Raw genomic sequence first — 25980 nt, 5'->3', positions numbered from 1 at the left:
AAACCCTCCATCCCTTGGTATTGGCTAGCTTTTTCCATTGCTTTGGGAACATTTTACTGAGCTGCCATAATGTGGAGTCTGGTCTCCCAACAGAACCCAGGCATTTCAAGGCCACGAGCAGCACAGATCACCCAGTAGCTTGGCTGCCTGAGGTATTAAATAGACCAAACACAAGGAGAAGCCGCACACCCATGCACAAAGGACAGGCAGAGAGATAATTTCTCCGCCCAGAGCCTCTCTGTTCCCATACTAGGTGTATCTTACATGAATATCCTCTGGCTCTGGGATTTGTTCTGTTATGATAAAGAGGAGAGAGGCGAAGTGGGGGAAAGCAGACACTTTTCATGAGTCCATTGGCAAGCAAGTCGTTGGCCTCCTGTATTGCAGACAGCAGTGCAGAAAGAGGAACTCAGGGCTGCAGAACATGCTACAATCAGCCAAACACGCTGGGACTACAGGGCTGATTGTTAAGAAGACAATAAGACTTTTCCAGCTTCTCACAAATGCTGGCTCTAGAAAACCACGTCTTTAGTATAACCTGTTAGCAAGCCCAAGCTAAACGCTGGAGCTACATCTGCCCCATTGGCCCATGTCTACAAGTGGTTTTGCATTAAAACTAGACTGGATGCACTAATGTGGGCCTGCATCAAGCAAGCCTGTCCTGACTCCGCGGCCCAGGACTCTGCACACCTGACACTGCTTCAGAAAGACTGATTTGAAACAAACGTCCCACACCTCAGAAGAGCACTTAATGGCCAAAAGGCTCAGAGCTCAGGGCCCTGCTTCATCTAATCCACCAAAACCCAAACACGCATATTGTCACAGAAAACCCTGTCACCCTCCACTTCATTCACCTTCCCTTTACCGCTTCTCACTTAACCCTTCACTCTGCAGCAAACGCCCCCCTTTCCTTCCGCCGACTGGCACGCACCTCGGCAGCCGGCTGCCCTGTTCGGAGCTGATGCTGCGTAGGGAGGATTTCCCACGATCAAACGAGCTGCCGTTCCCACGGCTCTAGAGCAATTTGTGCACAGGAACCACACGCCCTTTCCCCAGACAATATGTTGAGTCATGGGGCATGTCACCACCAGAGCACACGGAAGCCGCTCTCCCAGCAGGGGGTACCAGAAGTACATGTTTCTCTGGAGCCAGACTGGCATCAGTTCCCACAGCTCTGAAGGGCAGGAATTGCTGTTATCCATCTAGCTCCTCACCCCACAGCAAAGAGACCCATCAGAGCTGAATGGAGGAGTGAGCCAACGAGATTTCAAGGAAAGCTGGCACAGTGTTTGCAGCAGCCTCAGACAGTCATGTAACTTTGACCACACTAACTGCAAGGATCAGATCCAGGGCCAGTTCCAATTGCTCAGTAATAAAATGAACCCACTGGAGAAGTGCTAGGGGATGTCCTATGTGAGGAGCAACACCAGCATCTAGAGAGCTCCTTTCCCCAAGCCTGAGGAGGGCAGACCCAGGCAATGCATCGCAGACAGGCCCACGGACATATTCAGGGACCTGCCAGACTATCCACCCTCAGTGCTTTTCATCCCAGGATCTTAGTGCACTTTGCAAAGCAAAGCACGTAGCATTATCCCCATTTTAGAGATGGGGAAACTGAGGCACATTGGTGGAGGAGGGAGAAGTGCTGTGATGTGCTCCCAGATTTGAACAGAGCTCTCAAAGAAGGCTCCCCTTCGTTCAGCTAAATGCAGGATGCTCCTAGCATGATTTGCTCTCCTTCACACAACAAAATAACCCAGTAATTCCACCATCTTCCTCCCATAATCTTCACCAACCCTTCCACAAGGTCTTCACCAGATCCATCTGCCCTTACACCTCAGCCATGCTTCCCCACCACTCTAGCAGCTCCTCTAGGGGTCTCCCCTACCAGGAAGCTGTGGTGGCAAGTAGGTTGTTTCCAGCCCTGTGGCTGTGTGGTGCTTGGCTGGACGTCAAAAATGTCCTTCTGGTGCTGGCTCATGGTTGGCTGCAGAATGGATCCCCTTTGTTTTCCGAGATGGCCTGGTCTCCTCTGACTGCTGAGAGGGGCTCAATGGGGGACAGAGTCTTCCCTGGCTTGTGTGGGGAGTTTCTAGGGAGGAGTTTGCTGGGGTGGGGTGCAGCGGTGGGCAGGCAGGCATGGCAGGGACGTCCACTCAGTGGAACAGCAGCACGACCCCACAACCTGCTCCTCTCCATGCCCAGCTGGAACAGCTGACAGGCTCCAGGAGGAGAGTACATGGCACTTCCTCCATGTGCGATGCGCTGCTGAGAAGTGGAGGTCCCTTGCAGCTGCTGCTCTGGCAAGGATGGGGCACTGCAGGGCAGCTGCCGCCTCTGTGAGCAGCAGAAAGGTCAGTCCCAGCCCCAAAGAGGACGTCTGCTGGTGGGTCTGAGAAACCACTGCTTGCCCCGACCCAACATCACCAGGTCCCACTCACCAGCAGGTGATATGCACAGGGCTGGCCTGAGGACGCTGGGGAAGGCCAGAGAGGTGAAGCTGTGAGACAAACCCTAAGCATGGTGTGGGGGCAACACTGGGTCCCCCGCCTTCTGCCAAAGGAGGGCAGCCCAGCAGCTTGTCTCCTCACGCCCTTGCAGTGATGTTTCCAGGCTTAGGTCCTCGCAAAGCACAAAGCCAGAGGCTTTCCCTCCTGGGGCCTCAGGCTGGCTCTGTTAGCCAGGGCTGGTGCAGCTTAATGACTGCACAAGTTCATAGCCAAGGGGAACCCAGCCCAGCTTCCCTCCCAGGCTAGTGCCCCCTCTGCTGAGGGGGGAGCCATAGCAATTGCCTAGGCAGCGAAGTTCCTGAGTCTGCCAAGCCGTGGGCTGTTAGGCATGGACACTTACCCACAGCGGCACTGTGCTCCTGATACACCGGCCTCAGCAGCTGGAAGACACAGAGCAGGCAGGACACAGTTACTCCCTGCAGCTCCTGCACACCAGCAACTCTCAGCACTCGACTTCCAGAGATCCCCAAGCACTTCGCAGAGGGAAGCATATTGCACTGATGGCGACAACTCCAGCCCTGTGTCCTACCCACTGGGGAAAGCCTCCCGGTTTCCCCCAGCACTTGGCACAACCCTGCTGATAAACAGGTTCAGCACAGCCAGCTGCCATGCCCCTTAGCAGGACAGTATCAGCACACACCGTACAATGGTGAGTGCTGCCGGGGCTGGGAAGAGGCCTTTGGGGGACAGCACCAGCTTGGAAGCCTAATTTACTGTGCTGAAAATAAGCAAAGACCACAAACACTTCCCCTTCCCCTGTGGCTGGGTGGGCTGGAGAGGCATCACTTCAGACAGGCAGCAGCCCAGACTCACCCCACAGGGCTGTACTGTTCCCTTCCCTTCCCCTCCTAGCTAACCACACCGTACCCAGCAGTCACAGATACAACAGTTGTCCTCAGTGACATCTTGGGGGGCAGAAGGGGCTCATTGGGGTCAGGTTGCATCATGCCACTGTGACATTTCTTGGTGCACAGGACCAGGAGCCAGGGACCCCACAGCTGTGGGCTGATTGCCTGCTCCTTGCAAATGGCCAAAGCCAGGGCATCTGCAGACACCAAGATACAGCAAGAAGCAGTGTCTGCTCCATGCATGAAGTCCAGCTTGTGCCGATGCAGGCTGGGGAGGAGGGAGGGCCTGCCTAGGAGCATCAGAGAGGCTGAGGCTGGAGGCAGGATCACAGGCTAGCTGGAGCTGTGAGGAGTCAAAGCCCATGAGCACTCAGAGCTCAGTGCCGCCCTTGGAGGACCAAAGAGCTTTGAACACCTCATTTCTGGCAGCTCCTCAATCTGTACCCTACTACTCCCGAAAGGACCCTCCTTGCTGACTCAGGTGAGCTCAGAGTGGCTACTCTTGAAGCCCTCCAGTGCAGCCCTGGGCCCAGCAGCTCCAAAAAGCCAGAGCATGTCACAGACAAGGCAGCACTGGATCTAGGGATCAGCACAGCCCTGCATATGGCCTGGGGCCTCGGCTTTGGCTGATCCCCCTTCAGGTGAAGGTGGCTTAGGATAGGTGTTCCCTGGAGGCAGGGCTGACTGGCGAGCTGGTCCAGACATGGCCCTGTCAAGAGGCCAAGGCCTGGCCAGCGTGAGGGGCTCAACCAGTGCCCAAGGACAGGCGTCGCTAGTGCTGGAGGGGGGCCATACCTGACTCCCAGGATTCAGAGGGGCTAAGAGGATGTAGTTCTTGTCCCCGTCAGAGGATGCCCGGGACAACGGTGGCATCGTCTGCTGGCTCCGCTTCCCCACCTCCGTGTATCGCGCCCAGTTGTTCAGCACCAGCCTGTCGCTGCCATCGTACACGATGTGGCAGCTCTGGCGCTGCTCAGGGCGCGAGGGCACCGTGCTGTTTTTCTCCCGCTTGTTTGGAGGCGACTGGAGGTCGTAGGTAGATTTGCAGGATGACCTCCGTATCATGCCTTCAAGGCCCGGCTTGATCTGCGGCACAATCCTCCACACCAGCAGGATGATCTCACTGGGACAGTTCCTGAAAGAGACACCGTGGGGAAGGGTCAGACAAATGCAGCTCAGAGCCAGCCCCACGGGCAAGCCCAGCTCCAGCACAGCAAACAACACGCTTGGCAGGCGACACTAGCCACAGAGTGCCCCAAGCCACGCAACTTCAGCAGCCACACAGACATCCCCCACCCCAAGAGTCCCTCTCCCTTCCCTTCCCATCCGCCCACCCCGAGTCCCTCTCCCTTCACTTCCCTCCCCCCGACTCCCTCTCCCTTCCCCCCACCCCGAGAGTCCCTCTCCCTTCCCTTCCCCCGACCCCAAGAGTCCCTCTCCCTTCACTTCCCTCCTCCGACTCCCTCTCCCTTCCCTTCCCCTGACCCCGAGAGTCCCTCTCCCTTCACTTCCCTCGCCCCCGACTCCCTCTCCCTTCCCTTCCCCCCACCCCGTGAGTCCCTCTCCTTTCACTTCTCTCCCCTCGACTCCCTCTCCCTCTCCCTTCCCCCCACCCCGAGATTCCCTCTCCCTCCACTTCCCTCCCCCCGACTTCCTCTCCCTTCCCTCCCCCCCACCCAGAGAGTCTCTCTCCCTTCCCTTCCCCCACACCCTGAAAGTCCCTCTCCCTTCACTTCCCTCCCCCCCAGATTCCCTCTCCCTTCCCTTCCCCCCCACCCCAAGAGTCCCTCTCTCTTCTCTTCCCACTCTCCTGCCCTGAGTCTCTCTCCCTTCCCTTCCCCCACCTCAAGAGTCCCTCTCCCTTCACTTCCCTCTCCCGTCACTTCTCTCCCTCCCAGATTCCCTCTCTCTTCCCTTCTCCCCCACCCCAAGAGTCCCTCTCCCTTCACTTCCCATCCTCCTGTCCCGAGTCCCTCTCCTTCTCTCCCCCACACCCCGAGGGTCTCTCTCCCTTCACTTCCCTCCCCCACAGATTCCCTCTCCCTTCCCTTCCCTCCCACCCCAAGAGTCCCTCTCTCTTCTCTTCCCACCCTCCTGCCCTGAGTCTCTCTCCCTTCCCTTCCCCCATCTCGAGAGTCCCTCTCCCTTCACTTCCCTCCCCCCGACTTCCTCTCCCGTCACTTCTCTCCCTCCCAGATTCCCTCTCTCTTCCCTTCTCCCCCACCCCAAGAGTCTCTCTCCCTTCACTTCCCATCCTCCTGTCCCGAGTCCCTCTCCTTCTCTCCCCCACACCCCGAGGGTCTCTCTCCCTTCACTTCCCTCCCCCACAGATTCCCTCTCCCTTCCCTTCCCTCCCACCCCAAGAGTCCCTCTCTCTTCTCTTCCCACCCTCCTGCCCTGAGTCTCTCTCCCTTCCCTTCCCCCATCTCGAGAGTCCCTCTCCCTTCACTTCCCTCCCCCCGACTTCCTCTCCCGTCACTTCTCTCCCTCCCAGATTCCCTCTCTCTTCCCTTCTCCCCCACCCCAAGAGTCTCTCTCCCTTCACTTCCCATCCTCCTGTCCCGAGTCCCTCTCCTTCTCTCCCCCACACCCCGAGGGTCTCTCTCCCTTCACTTCCCTCCCCCACAGATTCCCTCTCCCTTCCCTTACCATCTCCACCCAAGAATCCCTCTCGCTTCCGTCCCCCACCCCAGACTGCCCCTCCCTTCACCTGCACCACCTCAGGGACACCTCCCCCCCTTCTCTTCTTAATGGACTCCCCCTCCCAGCTCCCTGCACCCCCTCAGACCCTCTCCCTTCCAGCCTCCTGCTCCACTCGAGAGACTCTTGCCTCCCCTCCCTCACACCCCTAATTAGAGACTTCTCCTCCCCCTCCCCAACTCCCTTTCCCAGCCCCCTGCACCTCCTCTGAGACCCTCCCTCCCCAAACCCCTCTGCGGCTCTAACTCCCCCCGAGCCCCACTCACTCCACACAGAAACACTGGTACCCCCTCCCTCCCCCAGGCAGCCCCACAAATCTGCAACACTCAGCTGGGCCCGCTCTCCACCTGCCATCCCCTCTGCAGCACATGGGCCCCATGCCAAGGCTCCCGCCTGGGGGTATCGCCTGTCCAGGTTTTCCTGGGATTACTCCACCCCTGAGGCGGCTGTGCAGGGAAACCTGCCCGCCAGATCAGTGCACACTTCAGCTGGCCAGCTCTTGGGGCTCAGGATCGCTCCGGGGCCCCATTCCCACATGGCTGCCCACTCCCAGCCCGACGGGTACTGCAGTGTGAACAGTCACCGGATTTCATGTGCCAACTCCACACATTTCCAGTGCTCCACGGGCTGCTGGTTCAGCTGCACCACGGTGTCCAGCTGCTGCAGGCCGGCCTTCTCCGCTGGGCCACCTAATGGAGAGAAGGAGCCGTGCCAACAATCTGCCCCAGGACAGAGCCAAGCGCAGCGACAGTGCCCCTGGCAGGGGATGAACACAGGTACAGGGGTCAGCTTTACATCTGGGGCATTCGCTCCTTCGCCCCAGATCCCCCTCTCTACCGCCCAGATCACATACTCATCCCATCCCTTTCCTCTCTACTGCCCGGATCTTCTAAGGGCCCCGTCACTTCCCTCCCTATCACCCGGATCCTGTACTCACCCCGTCACTTCCCTCCCTACTGCCCGGATCCCATACTCACCCCATCCCTTCCCTCCCTACCTCCCAGATCCCGTATTCACCCCGTACCTTCTCTCCCTACCACCCGGTTTACATACTCATCCCATCCCTTCCCTCTCTACCGCCCAGATCACATACTCATCCCATCCCTTCCCTCTCTACTGCCTGGATCTTCTAAGGACCCCGTCACTTCCCTCTCTAACTCTCGGATCCCATACTCACCCCGTACCTTCCTTCCCTACTGTCCGGATCATGTACTCATCCCATACCTTCCCTCCCTACCACCTGGATCCCGTAGTCACTCCGTCCCTTCCCTCCCTACTGCCCGGATCCTGTATTCTCTCCGTACCTTCCTTCCCTACCGCTTGGATCCCATTTTCATCCTGTCCCTTCCCTCCCAAATGCCCAGATCCTGTACTAACCACATCCTTTCCCTCCGAACCACCAGGATCCCATACTGACCCCATGCCTTCCCTCCCTACCACCCACATCCCATACTGACCACGTCCCTACCCTCCAAACCACCCAGAACCTGTCCTGACCCCATCCCTTCTCTCCCTACTGTCCAGTTCCTGTACTGACCCCATCCTTTCTGTCTCTACCACCCAGATTCTGTACTCACCCCATCCCTTCCCTCCAAACTGTCCGGATCCCGTACTTACCCTGTCCCTTCCTTCCCTAATGCCCGGATCCCATAGTGACCCCAACCGTTCCATCTGTAATGCCTGGATCACGTACTCAACCCATTCCTTCTCTCTCTACTGCCCAGATCCCATACTGAGCCCATCCCTGTCCTCTCTACCACCTGGATCGCGTAATGACACAGTCCCTTCTGTTCCTTCCCCTACTGCCCAGATGCCGTACTGCCCCTGTCCCTTCCCTACCCTACTGCCCAGATCCCATACTGACCCCATCCCTTCCCTCTCTACTGCCCAGATTCTGTTCTCACCCTGTGAGCATCGTGTCTGACCTACTGGTTCCTCTCTCAGCCACTCCCAATGAGAGTTAATAATGTCAATGGCAGTGCTTGTTGATGTGATAAAAATATATGTCCACTAGGAACTTTTCTGAGACCTTCAATCTCCTAAACATAGAAGCCAGACCAAGCCATCAGATTGTAATAACTGACAGTCATTGCTAGCCTGAACTGTGTGTGCAACAGGCCCAACTAGGGATGAAGCATACCATGAGGTTAGTGTCATTTATGGATGCCTGTTTAAGTCAAACACCATGCCCCTGTAAAATATACATGCTACAGTCTCACTACAGTTCCAACCTGTGACATTGATTAAAGGTAACCATGTAGATCTTTGTTGCTACCACTGTTCTATAATTGCAACAAATCTTGTACAAATTGTGTCAAGTAAGGCACCAATGGAAAAGTTACAGTTTGCTGAATATGATTATCCTGTTTGTATGCAGGTATCATTTTTGTATCTGAAGTTATGAATATTGACCATGTATCTGTATCTCAAATGTGTCTGCTCCTGTGATAGCACCCACAGGGCAATTTGCATCCAGTCTGGCCAGCATATTGTTGATTGCTCATCAGCAAACACAATGAATCATGGAAAAAGCCTATCCACACCTGACAGACTTTCATATGAATGTTCTAACTAGAGTACAGGTAATGGCCTCTGCTATAGAAGCATAGAATATCAAGGTTGGAAGGAACCTCAGGAGGTATCTAGTCCAACTCCCTGCTCAAAGCAGGACCAATCCCCAGACAGCTTTTTGTCTGAGATCCCTAAATGGTCCCCTCTATAACTGAACTCACAACCCTGGGTTTAGCAGGCCAATGCTCAAACCACTGAGCTATCCCTCCCCCATGACAAAGCAAAGCAGGCATGGACATGTGACTTGCCTATTTTACTCCAAACTCCATCTTACCTGTAATTTTCCACACACTAGAACAATGGGTTTCCCTCCACATGGCATAAGCTATACAAGGCCCTGGAAACACCTCCATTTTGCCACTTTCCTGCTCAAACCTCTGGACTATGGATGTATACTAATGGGAGCATCTATCCAAGGAACTGAGGACTTTCCAATTATTTGGGAGCAACCAACTTAACAAACCAGCAGTTTATTTCATCACTGCTTCAAGCCTGATCCAAAAACTCTTTGCAATACTAAATCTCCCATCTCTACTATAAAACTGACCTCAAAACTGTATTCATATCTGCATGTATAGTGATCTTTTAACCAAAACTCTCTCTCTTTCCTTTTTAAATAAATTTTAATTTAGTTAATAGGAATTGGCTGTACACATGTATTGGGTAAGATCTGAAATATTCATTGACCTGGTGGGTAGTGTGCCCAATCTTTTGGGATTGGTAGAACTTTCTTAAATGATGAATAAGATTTTCCGTAATCCTCCTCATATTTGACTTGGGTGTCTGGGTGGAAGCCCAAGGATGGGTTGCTTTAAGGGAACTGTGTTTTGGCTCCTGGGTAACCAGTAAGGTATTATAGAAGCTGTTTTGTGGCTAGCTTGGTGGATCTAAATATTGGAATGACCACCAGCTGGAAGTGGACGATGCCCTGACACCACCTTCTCTCTTAGACTCCGGCTGAGTCAAACAGGGCACCGTGGTTCCATACTACTTGGATGAATGGAGGCAGACGTTCTCAATGGAAGGGGAGGACGGCAAGTCAGCCAGGACTAAGCACTTCTCCTTTCCAACCCCCACCACTCTGGACTTGCCCGGATGGAGTTTGTACCAGCTGCCCTTGGCTACTCTGGGGGACCTGTGCGGGGGGGGTTGTAGAAGAGGAGCAGTTGCCCATTTCCATTCTCTGGGGCTGTTGGAGCAATAAGTGGAGCCACTGTAGTGCAATGCCATCCGTCCCACTATGTCATACAGGCAGGTTAGCAGCCTGGGACATGCTGAAGAGCTCGAGGGCAGAGGGCAAAGGGCCCCCTGATATCAGCTGACCTGATCCCAACTCACTATTGTTATCATCTGTAGCTAGGAGGTGTCATGTGATCTGTCACTGGAAAGCACATCACTCACTGGGTATTCACAGCATCATGTCATACAGGTGCAAGCAACTGATGCAAAGTTATGGACATAAACTGAAATTATAATTCTTAAAATGTGTTTGCCAGTCACCCAGGAGTTAGTGCACTGTAAACAAAGTCCCGAGCTTTCTCCACTGGGCAGTTACTTCCCAAATACTTTGAAAGACCATGAGAATGTATTGATATACCAGCTAAACAAAGCTCTCCAGCTAACAAGTGTGAGGAAGAGACTGCCTGGCTAGGCCCCAGGCAGAGACACTTTATCGGAGCTCTAAAGACAGGGGAGTCTAAATCTCAAATAATAAGCAATTGAATCAACTCATTGAATACAATATTAGTGCATCATGGAAGGTCTTTTATGTATGCCTGTAGCATGCTGGTGGTAAAATGGCTGTATTGATACTAGGGGAGGAATTATGGATGCTCATTGAGATTCTGCTGCCCAGTCTGCCCAGACACAGCTACTTACTTGTCTCCTATGTAAATCAAGCATCATGGACTCAAACAATGGAAGCCTCATTTATAGCGAAATCATATGGGGGATGGGAAGCCCACAGGAAGGGAAGAACAGCACGAGGTCATTGACTTTTGGGAGATATAAGTTGGGAGAGAAGGCAGCCATCACTAGAGAAACACGAGAGGCCAGAGCTCTGAGAAAGATTGGTCCTTCAACCAAGAGAGGAGGGGGGGCCTGAAGTCTCTGGAACTGAATGCAGGTGAGAAACCTGCTTAGATAGAGATGATTCACCTAAGATGACAAGGGAAACCTGCCCCTGGTGCTTTTGTGGAAGGTCCTGACTGAGGGAAAGTCAGCCATGGCAGGGAAGAAGAACGACTGGTGAGAGAACAAAGCCTGTATCTTGCTAGGTGAAGTTTTAGACTCTTAGATGCATGTTTTCACTTGTATTTGCTTGTTACCTTTTCTAACTTTATTCTTTTACTTAGTAGCACTTAACCTATGGCTAATTATTAATAATATTTTATTTTACTATAAACCAACAGCACTGTGTTCACCCCAGTTAGGTTCATAAGCTGTGATGTGGTTTTGTCTCTTTAGAGGAACAAATAAGCCATATTAAAGCTCTGATCTGCCCAGAGCATGTGGCCGTGGGCAAATTCGGGACTCGGAGTGCATGAGAGTCTCCCTGCCAGATGTAACTAAGGCTGGTGGAAGTCGCTGTGGGGCTGTAGTCAGGGGTCAGAGCTGCTGAACCAGGGCTCTCTAGCATATGGACAGTCAGAGGGTGACTTGCACGCTGGCAGGCTAGCTGAGAGTAGCCCAGTTTGAGAGCTACAGCAACAAAGCACTGTGAGGTGCCCAGGGTTACAGGGCAGGTGATTACACAACCATGCACTGGTCTGGATTTGCACCCCACACTGACCGGACCATTGTGGTAACTGGTTTGAAAGCTGCAGGAAAGTCACGACACGGAAGCACCAACATGGGACCTGCACCCAAGGCCAGGAGAACAGCCTCTCTTTAGCGCCAGTGTGGCTGTCCCTGTCCCGACGCCCAACGACAAAGCATCAGGATGCAGCAGACTTGCTGTTGAAGCATGGCTGCTGCTAGCTTCTCAGTTACTTTGCCAAGGGATGGGAAGTTACAGGTGGGGAAGTGCCAGGTGGTTTCCTGCATCAAGTGTTGGCTTCCTGATTATTTGTGGCCTATGGCATTCCTCAGGGTGGGCTGGCAGGTTAGCTTCTCACAAGCAGGTGTTGATTATTTCCATCAGAAGCAGTCATCGTTTTTTGCCAGCTTTCCCCAGCCGGGACAGGCATGGCTCTTCTTGCGGGGGGAACTCCCCTGTGACTGGGAGGGCCAGCAGCATGCCCTCGGCACCATCTCATGCCTGCACTGGGGTGGGGACCATAGGCAGAACACTCATTTGGGGTGCCTCTGAACCCACAGTGCTCCAGTCTCCACATCAGTCTTTGTCATAACTATAAAGGGAAGGGAACAGCCCTCCTGTGTACAATACTATAAAATCCCTCCTGGTCAGAGGCACCAAAATCCTTTTACCTGTAAAGGGTTAAGAAGCTCAGGTAACCTGGCTGACACCTGACCCAAAAGACCAATAAAGGGACAAGATACTTTCAAATCCTGGGGGAGGAGGAAGGCTTTTGTTTGTGTGCTCTTTGTTTTGGGCTTTGGCTAAGAGGATTTTACCTCTGTTGCTGTAACTTTGAACCTAAGGCTAGACGGGGTCCTCTGGGCTCTATTAATCTGATTACCCTGTAAAGTTATTTTCCATCCTGATTTTACAGAGATGATTTTTACCTTTCTTTCTTTAATTAAAAGCCTTCTTTTTAGAACCTGATTGATTTTTCCTTGTTTTAAGATGTAAGGGGGTTGGATCTGCACTCACCAGGAATTGGTGGGGGGAAAGGAGGGGGAATGGTTAATTTCTCCTTGTTTTAAGATCCAGGAGTTTGGATCTGTGTCCACCAGGAACTTGGTGGAGAAGTCTCTCAAGGCTACTGGGAGGTAGACAGAGTTTCCCAAATAACTCTTAAAGGATTTGGGTGATGGCCGTAAAACCAGATCTAAGCTGGTAATTAAGCTTAGAGGTTCTCATGCAGGTCCCTACATCTGTACCCTAGAGTTCAGAGTGGGGAAGGAATCTTGACAGCCCTGCAGAGACCAGCATGCAGCAGGGAGTGCACCTCGGGATCTGGATTTACACAGCTCCTGCAGCCCCCCTGCTGACCCGTGTCATGGAGGAGATGCAAGCTGCATCCCAGCTGCAGGAGACTGTCCCTGGCCTGGGATTGGGGCAGCGATGCGCTTTCATTTCCTCAGGCACACCAAGGACCCAATTACTCACATGCAGGAAAAGCAGATGAGATTTGGGTTCCTCATTACCTCAGTAGGCAGGTACAGGATAGCAAACTAGATTTCCAGGTCAGTTTTGTGGGAGAGACAAATCCATTTCTCACCCTGATGATTCTGGAGAAAAGCTTGAAAACACATCCCATAAATGCTCAACAAAAAGACCGCAACTAAAAAGAACCCAAAGTGCATCCGTTTTAAAATCCCACGGTTTGTGAAATGATGTCAGTTTTGGACAACTGAAATGTGTAATATTTTGGCCTGTTTGGCAAACATTTTCAGTAAAGCCAAAACATTTTACCTGACCTACTGAAATTTTTCAGTTATTGAAAACCAAACAATTTTCAGGGTTCATGGTTTTGTTGAGAGGTTTTTTTTCTTGGCAAAAAAATGAAAAATTCTGTCGAAATATGTCAACAAAAACATATAAAATAGTTTTTGTCTAAATGTTTTATGCGGGGGGGGGGGAACCTTTCTCAGCCCGTGCTAGAACGTATATTAGACTGACACCAAAATACTGCAGAATGCCACACATAGCACAAATGGTATATTGTCCTATTTGAGAACTTGCATGGGATCCCAGCATTAAACACTGTACTGTGAGGCATAAGCACAAGGGGCAGAGTTAAGGTGGTTTTTCCACTTAACATTTGCATTTCCTGACTTTTGCTGTGGAAATGAAGGGACTGATACAAAGCCAACTGAAGTCAATAGCAAGGCTCCTAGTGATTTCCATGGGCTTTAGATCAAGCCATTAATGCTCTCTCCCAATGTCTGGCTATCTGGAGTACTCGTTACATAATCAAATTTTACTCACTCGATGAGCAATTAGGAAAAAACTAGTTGACACCATTTTTGTGTCAAACACCAAGAAATGGCACAGGACTCCCCACCGCTGCCCTGTGCCCAGCAGTCACACCGAAATGCCTTCTTGCTGAGCATACAGTGCTGAGCACAGGCAGTGCTGTAATGAGACAGCCATGCTGGCCTCTGGCCTCATTAGAGGCAAAAAGGGGACATTTAAAAGAAACTGTTCAAGAGAAAAGGAAAATTCTGTGAGGTTTGAGAGGCTCCTAAGACAGGATCAAACACAGGGAAGCAAACGGGGGCGGGGAGTCCCTTTCAGATCAGTCCAACAATAAAAGATGTATAAAAATGGGTTGTTCTCTTACCAGAGTCTACAGCCTGCACACGGACTGGAGAGTCGCAGCAGATTGTGAAGCCAAACCCATCCCTTCCTCGAGGGATTGTAATCTGAAAACAGACATCAGAGTCATCCTGTTACACAGGAAGGCAGCTACTGTGTGTGACCACTACGAACCCAGCACTCTGCTCATGCACAGCCTCAGGACTTTTATGTCTACGTTAAAACAGCATCTATACAGCCAACTGGAGAGGGATGGATGGACTGTTCAGAGACAACAAACAGCTGTCAGTATAAAAGTCCTCCCTTTGTAGGAGGACATAAACTACTGCAGACGGCCAGGACATAGCTGACACATCTGACGCTGGACTGCAGCCAAGGGCATTTACAAATCACATAAAATTTGGCATTGCAATCTGTGAGCAGGTGAGCTGTGTATCCTGTACTACAGGCAGATAACACAATTCTCCACCCCTGAATTTCTCTTGATAACCAATGGAGTCTTCTAGAGGTGGGATGAAGGATGGGTTAAAGGATAAGATTGGGAACCAGGACATATGATTTTATTCCTGGCTTTGACAAAGACTTCCAGTGTGACTTCTTTGAGCGACTCTCTGTGCCTCAGTTTCCCTTATGTAATATATAAATAATGACGTTTCCCTACCTTGCAGGATTGTGGCAAGACTTAGTATATTAATGTTTGTAAAGCAGTTGGAATGAAGACGCTCTGAAAGCCTCACACCTAATTTTGTGCTAAAGTATTTTCATTAAGTAGGATATGGCTGAAAGGAGTTCTGAAGGGAAGGGATGGAGGGTTAATGGGGTTTTTCCATCAGCATTCAGGGAACAAGTTAAAGGCTCCCCTCGTCACGCTGACCCTGGAGGCTATGAGCTCTCGTGAACAGAGTGAAGTTCATTTGTTGAAGGCTGGCTTTTAGCGGGAGCTCAGAGTCACAGTTCCTATAAATGTTATTTCAGAGAAGTTTGTCACGTTTCCTGGTTGACTGAAAAGAAGGAGGGTGGGGTGAACCAACTGACCCATATGATTTCTGGAAATAAACAGCCAGAAGGATGGATCCCATTGAGGGACCCAGTATAAGCAACCACAGATCCTGGCTGAGAAGAATTTAATCCAAGCCTCTTTCTATCTTTTGCTCTAATAAAGCGAAGATGAAATCACAATAGTATCTGGTTGCCGAGCTCCACGCCCTGTCTCCCAGCATTTCCCTAGCATGGCAGTGGGCTTCCGAACCCAAACTCCCTTCCACTGCCATCATCAAGAGCACGCCCAGTCCCACCACCACGGGTAGCTTTGGGGGTTGGTCGGTCACAAACAGGCCAAAATGCTGGTGGTGGCTCTTCAGTTTTGACTTTTCTCTACCTGTAGCTCTAACACAGGATCAGAGGAGCAGAGGGGGTTTCTAGGCCTGGGAGTCATGACCAGAGGTCGGTGAGCAGCTCTTTGGGACAGCCCAACGCCACAGAACCCCAGCACTGGCTCTCCATCCCCACCTCTGCCCCTTGACCACTGACAGAGACACTCTTAGCCCTGAAGGGAGAAGGGGGTTTATGTCACTAGCCCATTCAAACGTGGGGATGGTGACACAAAGTGTCAGGGTGAAAAGAGCACCGTCCTACTCTGTCTTGTGAGTCTGCATGTCAGATCTGCAGCTTTCCCTCGCAGAGACATGTTATTTCTCCTGCTGGGCCTGAAGAGCCAGCCCGGCAACAGGAGAGTGAGCTGGAGTCAGATCTGCTCATGCAGCATCAAGAGAACCAGCAGCTGAGCCCAGATCTTCGTTACTGATAAGGGAACCCAGCTCTGCTCTTCACGATGGAGTGATCAAAACACTGGAGCTCGGGCTCTGGGATACAGCTCCCAGCTGGCACCAATGCTGTGTTTCTGCCCCTGCAGACATGGGCTGGGAAGTGTGAACCCAGACAGGGAAAGTGGGTGCAGAGATGGCATGTGACTTCAGCACCCTAGAGGGCACCGAGTTATCAGAACTCTACACCCCTGGTGTGGAGGGAGGAGCCAGGGCAGATTTCAATGGTTTTGGGAGACCAAGAATTAACATGGCGCAAGACAAGAGTCACAGTAAACCATTTCCACATGCAGAGCGGAGTGGAGTTGCCTTTGCCCAGCCCAGAGACTGGATGGGGCATGTTTAACCAAGGAGACTGCTTCTGCTCTGTCTTCTTCGTATCTACATTGTGAAACTAATTCACTGCACTGAAGGGAGTGCAGTGCCACATACACCCGATCCCGCAATCCCAGCCCTAGCCTCAGAACTAGGGTAAACAAGAGAACTCAACAAAGGGGCTGAGACCCTAATATGCCTGGGAGTGAGCCATGACCCCACAGCAGAGCAATGGGGAGCTGGTGTCAGAAATGCCAAGGCAGCTTCATCTACACAGCCACATTTACACCATTAAAAATACCCTGCGACAGACAGAGCCATGGAAAACACTGTCAGACAGAACTTGGAACTTTTCTTTATAACCTCAGCAAGACTCTTTCCTAGCAGCCATCAGTGTCTCCCTAGTGCATTCCTGAGAAACACAAGGAAGGATCTGCTTAACAGTCTGCAGTGCCCTCCTCTCCACTAATGAACGGTAAATTGGACACTACCGCTCGGCTTAGAACTTCCTTGGGACACACCAGGTCCTTAGAGCACTAACACTCAGGCCATTAGCACAAGCTGAATGCTCCTTCCCACCATGGGACCATCCACACTTCTGCAGATCAGCCTGTACACAGACAGAGATCATCTATACACAGCCGCCTTGTCAAGCATTACCATGATCTTTGCTATAACGGCATTTGCAAACCAATACACGAGAAATAACCTGACACACCACACAGCCAGAGCAGCAGGGGGAGAACACACACACACACATATGCCTAACTCAGACTCTGAAATAGACATGCACCCCCTAGATGGATTCACTTTGCATTCAGATTAGGGTTAGGTTCCACAGACCTGTCTGTATCTCCGCTCCGAGCACACCTTGCAGAGTCCATTGAAACGATTCATGATTGCAGGCTCTTAACGTGCCGCTAGCCCATGGAAATTAAATCCCTCAAAGGAGCAGGAATCCTGGTCTCCTTGTATCACAACAGCATGGAACAAGCCACAGTGAAACTGGCATGACCGCCCATGGGAACCCAGCGCTAGAGAAGAATGGCAGGAAGCCACCTTTCACCTCCCAAGCCCCTGTCTGCGCTGTATGCCGCTTTACGATAAGACAGAGGGCTTCCTGAAAACTCCAAGTGACAAGGAAGAGAGAGAGTTTTATATTAAAATTCCTGTCAACTATTCAGTATTCCCTAGTCCCTTCTCTGTTGATGTGGTTTTTGTTCCTGCTGCATTCTTCAGCGGCACAGAGCACTTTGTTATTGCAAGGTTCTCACAAACACTTTGAGGACGTGTAAGCAGCGTTTCACAGGCCTCGGCTGCACAAGCTTCACTTCATAAAAAGACTCCATACGCTAGTTTAAAGATACGGGAGGAAAAGTGATTCGGCTTTAGGAAACCAAGGAAGAATTTGTTTTCACAGAACACACCCGCACAATACTGCTTTGTGTTTACAGGGGGCGGGGGGAAGCACGACCCAAAGCTTGGAGGTCAGTGGCACCCATGGTTTAATTTCAGAATTAAAGGCACAGCAAAACTCTGACTCAAGTCAGATGTACAGTGCAAAGCTGGATTGTGTGACATGGCCTCTTTGCACACTGCAGCAGCAGCTCCCAGGAATGCCAAGACACAGGGGAACCCTTGCAGAATGCAGCTAAACAAAACACAAAGAAAGCTCCTTTCAGCTTCCTCCACAGGGCAGAAATGAGGCAAGGCTTCCAACCCCAACCAAACCGAGGCCCCGGAGTCACTGTCACTGCAGCACGGGCTGGTGGCTGGGGGTGAGAGGGATTTTAACTAGCAGAGGACACAAAGGGCTTGCTTTGAAGTCACTAACCAAACTGGCTCGACAGTGTCGAGCCCTGCCAGCCTGGGGCTGCACTGAGCTGACAGGCGGCCATTCTGCCTCCCCCAGTTTGCCATCTTTGAGGTCAGTGGTGTTCATTCTTACAGGGTATTTCCTGGAGCCCCCATCCCCCCCACCATGCAATAAAAACTCCCGGGGGGGGGGGTGAAAATATTTACAGGAGGGAGCTTCACTCCGGCCAGCGCCGGCTGAATGTAAACCCTGCCTATGTGAGAGGAAGGGAGGGATAAGGGAGCTAGGTTGGTCAGTCTAGCTCAACCCTACGGTTTAAAACAAATAACTGAGAATGCAGCTGAGGGAAGCAGCGAGGCAAATTTGGCACAGATCAATCACAGGGCCGGTTGGGCCCAGTTTCTGACGTGGGCCCTGTGTTTCTGTTGCTGTTTCCCATCCTTGCCTCTCCTATGAATCACGGAGGCCTCGGTCTCAAGAGCCCCACTCAGATGGCAAAGGATTTAACGTAACATCCACTGGAAAGACGCAGGGTGAAAACACAGCATGTTCAGACAGATCAGCAGGTGTCCACAGGAAGGGCCGTCTCAGTGCAGCGTAGCACGGTCTAGTCCAGGGTGGCAAACTACGGCCCGGAGTCCACATCCGGCCCTTCAGACATTTTAATCCGGCCCTCGAGCTCCCACTGGGGAGCGGGGTCAGGGGCTTGCTCCACATAGCTCCCAGAGGAAGCAGCCTGTCCCCCCTTCACCTCCTACATGTAGGGGCAGCCAAGAGGCTCCACACATTGCCTCTGCCCCAAGCGCCGCCCCCATAGCTCCCATTGGCCAGGAACCACAGCCAATGGGAGCTGCAGGCGGTAGGGCCAGCGTGCAGAGCCACCTGGCCTTGCCTCCACATAGGAGCTGGAGGGGGGACATGCTTCTGCTTCTGGGAGCTGCTTGAGGTAAGCGCCTCCTAGAGCCTGCACCCCAGAGCCTGCACCCCTGACCCCCTCAACGTCCCAACCTCCTGCCCCAGCCCTGACCCCACCACCGCCCCTCCTGCACCCCAAACCCTCATCCCCAGCCCCACCACAAGAGCCCAGACCTCCAGCCAGAGACCTCACCCCCCTGCACCTCAACTCCCTGCCCCATCCCGGAGCCCTCTCCCGCACACTGAACTCCTCATTTCTGGACCCACCACAGAGCCCACACCCCCAGCCAGAGCCCTTACCCCGCCCTGCACCCCAACTCCCAATTTCATGAGAATTCATGGCCCGCTGTACAATTTCCATACCCAGGTGTGGCCCTCAGGCCAAAAAGTTTGCCCACCCCGAGTCTAGTCACACAGCTCTGGCTCCTTTGAAAGTCTTTGGAACGAATCACTCCTCTCCTCGAGCTAGAGCAAAGCCTCACCATGGCCTCCGGGCTCTCCAGCACCACCCCATAACACATGTGCAGGGAAGCACAGGCACATCCCCACATTGTCAGGTAGCTTCCCCATGAGGTGCATGTCGCTCATGGCCTGTTTCCCACAGATCTCACCGTCATGGCCCAATCCACACTGCAGCTCCAGCCGCTCTAACCAGCTGCAATTCTCCTATCTGACCTGGTCACAAGGGGTGGGGTGCTGCCACGCCACCCAGCTAGGTACACACCAGTGCATTCTGGGAAATTTGGACCCTATCCTCCTAAGGCCCCAGCAGGGAACAGAGTGCCCAGGAGATGCACATACCACAGCAGTAACAGTGCACCCTGGGATGTCCTACAACACAGAGAATGGAGTCGGGGGGGCCAACCAGCCTGCTTACATGGCCAGGGGTCCAGTTCACACAGCAACAAAATAGAGGGCTGACCCAGGTGCCAGAAGAGAGCCATGGGGCAGCCTAGGCCTGCAGCTGCCATGGGTCCTGGCTACTGACCATGCTGCATGAGGACACCAATTGCGTTTAGAGTCACTAACTGCTTACAAAATCAGCCTCTATGCTGGAGTGTGGACAGGGCCTAAATGGAGGGAAGACCCCTTCCTGGATGCAAAAAAAGCAACCCTGCTGCGTTCAGACACAACCTGCCACAGAAGAGCCACACACACTATGCTCTCTCTCATGAAGACTTGCCCATTGTGCTTTGGTGTATACATCAAATGTAATTCTGGCTCGTCTCTGCGTGTGAGAACCATCACAGGCCCACTCATTTCACAGTCCCATTCTGAATCGCCTGCTCAGCAACGCCAGACTTTCCTCTCCTCCCTACTGGTCTCTGCCCTTTCACTCAGCCCTGCTACTGTGCAGATGAATGTCTTCTCCCTCCCCTGCTCCTGAGTCACTAGTGCTGTGCTGCAGCCACTGGGCTCAGCTTGAGAGGGCAGCACTGGCCCTGGCACACCTACCTTGAGCTGCTCCATGTTCTCAGCCTCCTGGTTTCCCAGTTCAGCCCGCTGGCTCGCCCGTGGTGGCTCTAGAAGGCAACAGAAAGAGCATGTCATATAGGCTGCTCTTAGGCACCACGCAGATGCTTCTGCCTTTAACAGCGTCTTCTCCCTCTGCACAAAGGCCAAGCACCATGAAATCTATGGGGGCACCAGCTCCAGACTGGAACATGGTGGCATTTCCTGTGGTTATTCGAAGACCCAGAAATTCCTTGTTGATCCACTGAGGGTGGCATGATGGGTAGCTGCCACATGCCCTTCACACACATTGCCCTGCAACAGAGTCCCAGCCCAGACCCCACGGTGTGCACACCACCCCCGTAGCACATCTTTGGTCCCAGGCCGGCTCCACTCCTGCAGACACTGGGCAGCCCCAGGTTAGAGCCAGACAGGATGGAGAACTCAGTAAGGGCCTGATCCAAAGCTCACTGGAGGCAACAGTAGGGAATCCATTGATTTCAGTGGCCCCAAAGCTGGCGGCTGCTGGCCCAAAGCTGGAGAGCACGTGAGATGCAGCAGCGTGTGGTGACAGGCACAGCGAGTGGGAGAGACAGGGAGGAAAGAAGGGCTTGTGTCCCCAAGGAGAGGGGAGATGCTCCCTCTCTATGGGTCACCCAGGATCGCTCCTGTGTATGTGCTAACATGGCCCCATTACCACAATGTCTGAGTGTTGCTGGGTCAGGAAATCCAGGCTGTGTAAAGACAATATGGCTGCCAGGCCAGGCCCCTCCTCCTCCCCTGAAGTGGCCCTGGGCTGGAGGGCTGGACTTTCCACAGGACAGCTGAGAGCAATTGAGGTGTGAACAGTTCCTCTGCCTTCCCCCTAGTAGGGGAGGAGGAAATGGCAGGGGTGGGGTTGGCATGAAAAGAGTTGTTCCCATACTGACTATAATGAGGGTAATTAGTTAAGGTGGGCTATTATCAGCAGGAGGGAAAAAAAATCATTTGTAATGATAATCAGGATGGCCCATTTCCAACAGCTGACAAGAAGGTGTGAGTAACAGTAGGGGAAAAATTAGCATGGGGAAATAGGTTTTACTTTGTTTAATTATGCATCCACTCCCAGTCTTTAGTCAAGCCTAATTTAATGGTGTCAAGTTTGCAAATTAATTCCAATTCTGCAATTTCTCGTTGGAGTCTATTTTTGAAAAAAAAAATTGTTGTTTTTAATGTCCTCCGTGTATATATATATCTTCCTACTGTATTTTCCACTGCATGCATCCGATGAAGTGAGTTTTAGCCCATGAAAGCTTATGCTCAAATAAATTTCTTAGTCTTTGAGGTGCCACAAGGACTCCTGTTCTTCTTACTGAACTGGCAGTACTGCCTGGAGCACGGCAAACGGAGGCTGCCAGCCAGGCCCAGCTCCACGCAGCACGGGCAGGAAGTCTCCCCTGAAGGCCCACATAGACCTGGAGGCCAGCTATAGGATGGGGGCCTCTGCTAATCCGCTCTCCACTAGAGCCTGTCTCCACACACTGACAGTGGGGAGGAGGCAGGGCACGAGAACCCAAGCCGTTCCCATGCTCTGCTAGCTCTTGGGACGTACCACTCCCCAGAGCATGCTGCTGAAGCGGACCCACCTCTGTTCTGCTTCAGACGCTGTGTGGCCACCTTCAGGTGCTTGGTCCTGCCCAGGTCCTCACCAAGAAGATAGTACCAGCCGCTCACCTCCTGGGGCAGAGAGAGGGGGTGAGAGCCGCAGAGCTCATGCTCAGCGGGGCAGCTGCCCTCCAACCCCGCAGGAGAGTGCGTCTGTGCAAGAGCTGTGAGTGCAGGGTGCTGGCTGCACAGTGCCTGCCTGGGGAGAACACAGAGCAGGTACAAAAGCCACCCTCTACACCCAGCACACCCCAGCCCAGTGTCAGCAAAGTTGGTGGCCCTGGGGCCCTGCATCCACAGTGCTGACAGAGGGGCCACCAGCAGTACCATTGATTCCCAAGGCTGAACCAGCCCCAGCACAGGTGCATGTCCCAGAGCAGACAGGGCCCAGGCGCCCTGTGTCTGCGCTGGCTGAGCTCAGGGGCTGACATGTGAGCCAGGCACTGCAGCAGAAGGGAGGGCGCTTGCCTGGCTCACTGACGCAGGGAGTGCCAGGCAGCGGGAGCACGGTGGAAGGAGAGCGTGTGAGACAGGAGGAGGGATTCCTCAGAGTGAAGGAGCAGCAGGATGCAGCAGGTGCACGAGAGCACAAGAGACTGGGAGCTGAGGGTACAGGGGGAAGCTGTGGTGGGGGTGACAGGGCCCTACATCCCTTGCTCAGACCCCTCTCCTCACTGGGGCTATTTCCCCACTCTGTTCCTCCCCGGCCTGCCGGTTGCTGGACCCAGGTGCAGTTTGGTGACAGGAAGAGCTGATTTTGCACCTGCTCTGACTCAGGAACAGATGCAATGCTTGTGCTCAGCCATTTGCAGGGCTCCAGCCATTAGCATGGAAAGGCCTCAGCTCCAGCGCACACTAGCACTATCACAGCAAGCCCAAGATAGGGACTCACTTGCTGGCCTTCCTTCCGGGAGGCAGGGCCCCCCCACTGCCCATAGCCCCAAAGGGCCATTCCAGCCGCTGGAAATAGCTGGAGCACAGAGGCTGTCTGGCCACACACCACGGTCTCCTAGCTACGCTGCCAGCATCAGGGGCTGCTATGGGGGTAGGGCCTGGAGCCACTGTATTTTGCCACTTCACTGTCATCCAGGGAGTCTGGTGAGAAAGTGGTATTCCCAGGTGGGTTTCTAGCCTCATTGTGCAAAAGGACCATATCAGAATGAGGAGCAGGACTAGGTCACTGCTACAACTCTGTCACCAGGAAGTGCTGACCGAACGTGCTGCGGTGTGGCCTATGTGAAATTAACCAGTTGTTCCAGCCCAGTCCCTTGCTGAAATGTGTCTACATTGCATGTGCCCCATGCTGGCAGGCTCAGCAGGTGGCCAGTATTCTAGCCCTATCACCAGAGAGGTCATCTGCAATCCACACTGGGCGCCTTCAGCAGTGCAGGACGGGCAATGTCAGGGTTCTTTCACCACAACCAATGCATGCTGCGGGCCAGGCTAGGCAGGGCATTCCATACACCATGGACAAAGGGTTTGGTTAAAGAAGAGTCTCAAATCAGTGGGCAGGAAACTGTCGCTGAGAATTTCCTGAATTACCATGCAGAACCCTGAAGACAGCTCATGCCAGCCACGCGAGGGACAGCTGTGTGTTCACAACATCAGCCTCCAGACCCTGCCTCTGTGACTCCAGGATGTGTGTGTGTTCGTGTGTGCACACCTGCCTCCTGCCTCTATCCATACAGTCTGGAAGTCACAATTAGCCTGTGGAACTCATTGCCACAGCTTAGCAAGATTCAAAAAAAGATTGGACATTGATATGGCTCAAAGTACCAGAGTCACAACAGTAACTCTTAAAGACTAAAACATGAGTTTTAGAAGGGACATGAGCCCCCTGTTTCAATGAGCAAGCAGATGAATAGATTCACAGATGTTAAGACCAGACATGATCATCCAGTCTGATCTCTTGCATAATACAGGCCAGAGAATCTCGCCCAGGGATTCCTGCATCAAACTCTTCCCTTCCAGTGGAGCTAGAACACAAAGACATGCCCAGTCTTAGTTTAAAGATGTCAAGAGACAGACAATCCATCACATCCCTTGGCAAGGCTTTTCCAGTGATGAATGGCCCCTTGTGTTCAAAATGTAGACCCCACTCCTAGTGTGAATTCGTCTGGCTTCAGCTTCCAGCCACTGGATCTTGTTCTGCCTTTGTCTGCTTCATTTGATCTAGACTAAATCTGCTCTCAAATCTTCTCCCTGTACAGGGACTTAAAGACTGTGATCAAGTCACCTCTGAACCTTCTCTTAATAGACTGAGCTGGTTTGGTCTCTTGCTACAAGGCAGGTTTCCAGACCTTCAGACCTTCTTGTAGATCTTTTCTGAACCCTTTTGGATTTCTCAACGTCCTGTCTGAAGTGTGAACCCCAGCCCTGGACACCAACACCAGGAATCAGTCTCTAGCTGAGGGGGTTCAGATGACATTTCCTTGTGGGCTAGGGTTACCAGCTAGCAACCGTGATGGGGGTGGGGAGTAATAGGTGCCTACATAAGAAAAAGTCCCAAAAAACAGGACTGTCCCTTTAAAAATGGGACATCTGGTCACCCTATTGTGGGCAGGTTATTCCAGAGCCACCTGTTGCAGGATTCTTGCACCTTGCTGGTGCTGGCCACTGTCAGTGGCAGAACATCGGGCTGGATGGAACTCAGCCTGATCCAGTCTGGCAGCTGCTGGGATGCCTGTTTCTCAAGACCCAGAAGTGGGGATCTGTGGAAGCTATTTACTTTAGCAGAGTTGCTGGTTTATTTGAGGAAGAAAAACCCAGTAGATTTTAAAGCTGTGTTACCATGAAAATGACAACAGGTGGCAGCACTGGCTTGACAGGAGTGGGCAATGCTGGGAAAGGCAGGCACTGGCCTAGCCATTCACCTATTTTCTTCAAGACACTGAATGACAAAAAGCAGCTGCTGAGAGGGGCAGCAGGTGCCTACCCCAGCTTGGTAACAGGATTAGGGTGAGTGAGTTCCCACCAGCAGGGGCATCGCTGGTTGCGAAGGGTGGGTTAGTGCCACAGTAACTCTGCAGTACCACGCCCTGATGCAGCCAGAAGTTACCCCAAGGGATACAGAGCAGCTAACAGCAAGGACAGCTGGAGTGGGGAGCCGAAGGGGACAAGATGGGGGATCGAACACAGAATGGCTCAAATCCGAGGCCAGTTTAGCCCAGTGTCCTGTCCGTCCTGTCCCACAGCAGCAGATGGGAGACAATCTACCCCAGGTGGTAGCATGGTCCCTAGTTAGGGATTAGGTTAAACATGGAACCAGGAGGGTTTATCCCCCTTGTTCCAATACTCTTCTTTTCACATTAACTGTTAGCTAGAGACGGGGCTCTCCCAGCTAGGAGCACCTGCTCCCTCTCCTCCCCAGGCTACACAATGCTGCATCCTCAGCTGGGGCTCGGAAGGCTCCCCCCATCTGCCATGCCCTGCTGTAAGCACCTCACTGGAACCAGCGCACTCACACACGTGAGGCCCCCCTGCCCCCCTCAGACTAGCCACGGTGCCCCATTCACTCTGCCCCTCGCCTTGCCTGCTCCCCACAGCTGGGCACCCCAAATCGGTGCCACTCCTGGAAAGAGAATTCTCACCCTCACTTTCCTCACCTGTAAAATGGAGCTCCATGGGTGGTGATTTCTGCAGAGCCCTTGGGGACCGAGGGGCAGAACGCACCGTGAAAGTGTTATTGTTGGGCTTCAGAGGGTTAAATCAGTGCCTCGACTGGACACCTGGCCTCAGACAGGGCTACCGAGCAGGGGCAGTGTGCTCAGGAATGGCTTATGCCACTGAGCAAACAGGCTGCCACAGTTAGAAGCCAGCACCTCTCGCCCCACCCCTGCCTGGGCCAGCCCCAGCAGAGCAGTGTTCTCTGCAGGCTGAGGGCACAGCAGCCTGGAGGGCAGCAGGAGAGCACCCGCTGGGCCCAGCATGAGGGGGCTGGGAGCCACTGAAATACAGCTCCCCCTCCCGCCCCCCATCCGCTCCCCCGGCCAGTCGACCA

The 25980-nt window shown here is 52.9% G+C and overlaps 1 protein-coding gene across 4 annotated transcripts in view; it reads right to left on the bottom strand.

The window, feature by feature from the left end:
- RGS3 (regulator of G protein signaling 3) overlaps positions 1-25980 on the bottom strand; it is a 232180-nt gene that overhangs the window by 141252 nt on the left and 64948 nt on the right. For 2 of the 4 annotated variants that reach the window (XM_030535444.1, XM_030535445.1), the window contains 6 exons: positions 21962-22052; positions 20340-20407; positions 14041-14122; positions 6642-6747; positions 4154-4493; positions 2851-2890 (listed from right to left, as the gene is read on the bottom strand). In XM_030535444.1, coding sequence (XP_030391304.1) covers positions 2851-2890; positions 4154-4493; positions 6642-6747; positions 14041-14122; positions 20340-20407; positions 21962-22052 — 727 coding nt within the window. Of the gene's footprint in view, positions 1-931; positions 1011-2850; positions 2891-4153; positions 4494-6641; positions 6748-14040; positions 14123-16996; positions 17181-20339; positions 20408-21961; positions 22053-25980 lie in introns of those variants that run through there. The other 2 variants (XM_030535446.1, XM_030535447.1) reach the window with 2 other exon arrangements.

Source organism: Gopherus evgoodei, chromosome 16 (genome assembly GCF_007399415.2).
Source record: "Gopherus evgoodei ecotype Sinaloan lineage chromosome 16, rGopEvg1_v1.p, whole genome shotgun sequence".
NCBI lineage: Eukaryota > Metazoa > Chordata > Testudines > Testudinidae > Gopherus > Gopherus evgoodei.
The sequence above is the reverse complement of the archived record's forward strand: the minus strand, read 5'-3'. Positions and strand labels throughout refer to the sequence as shown.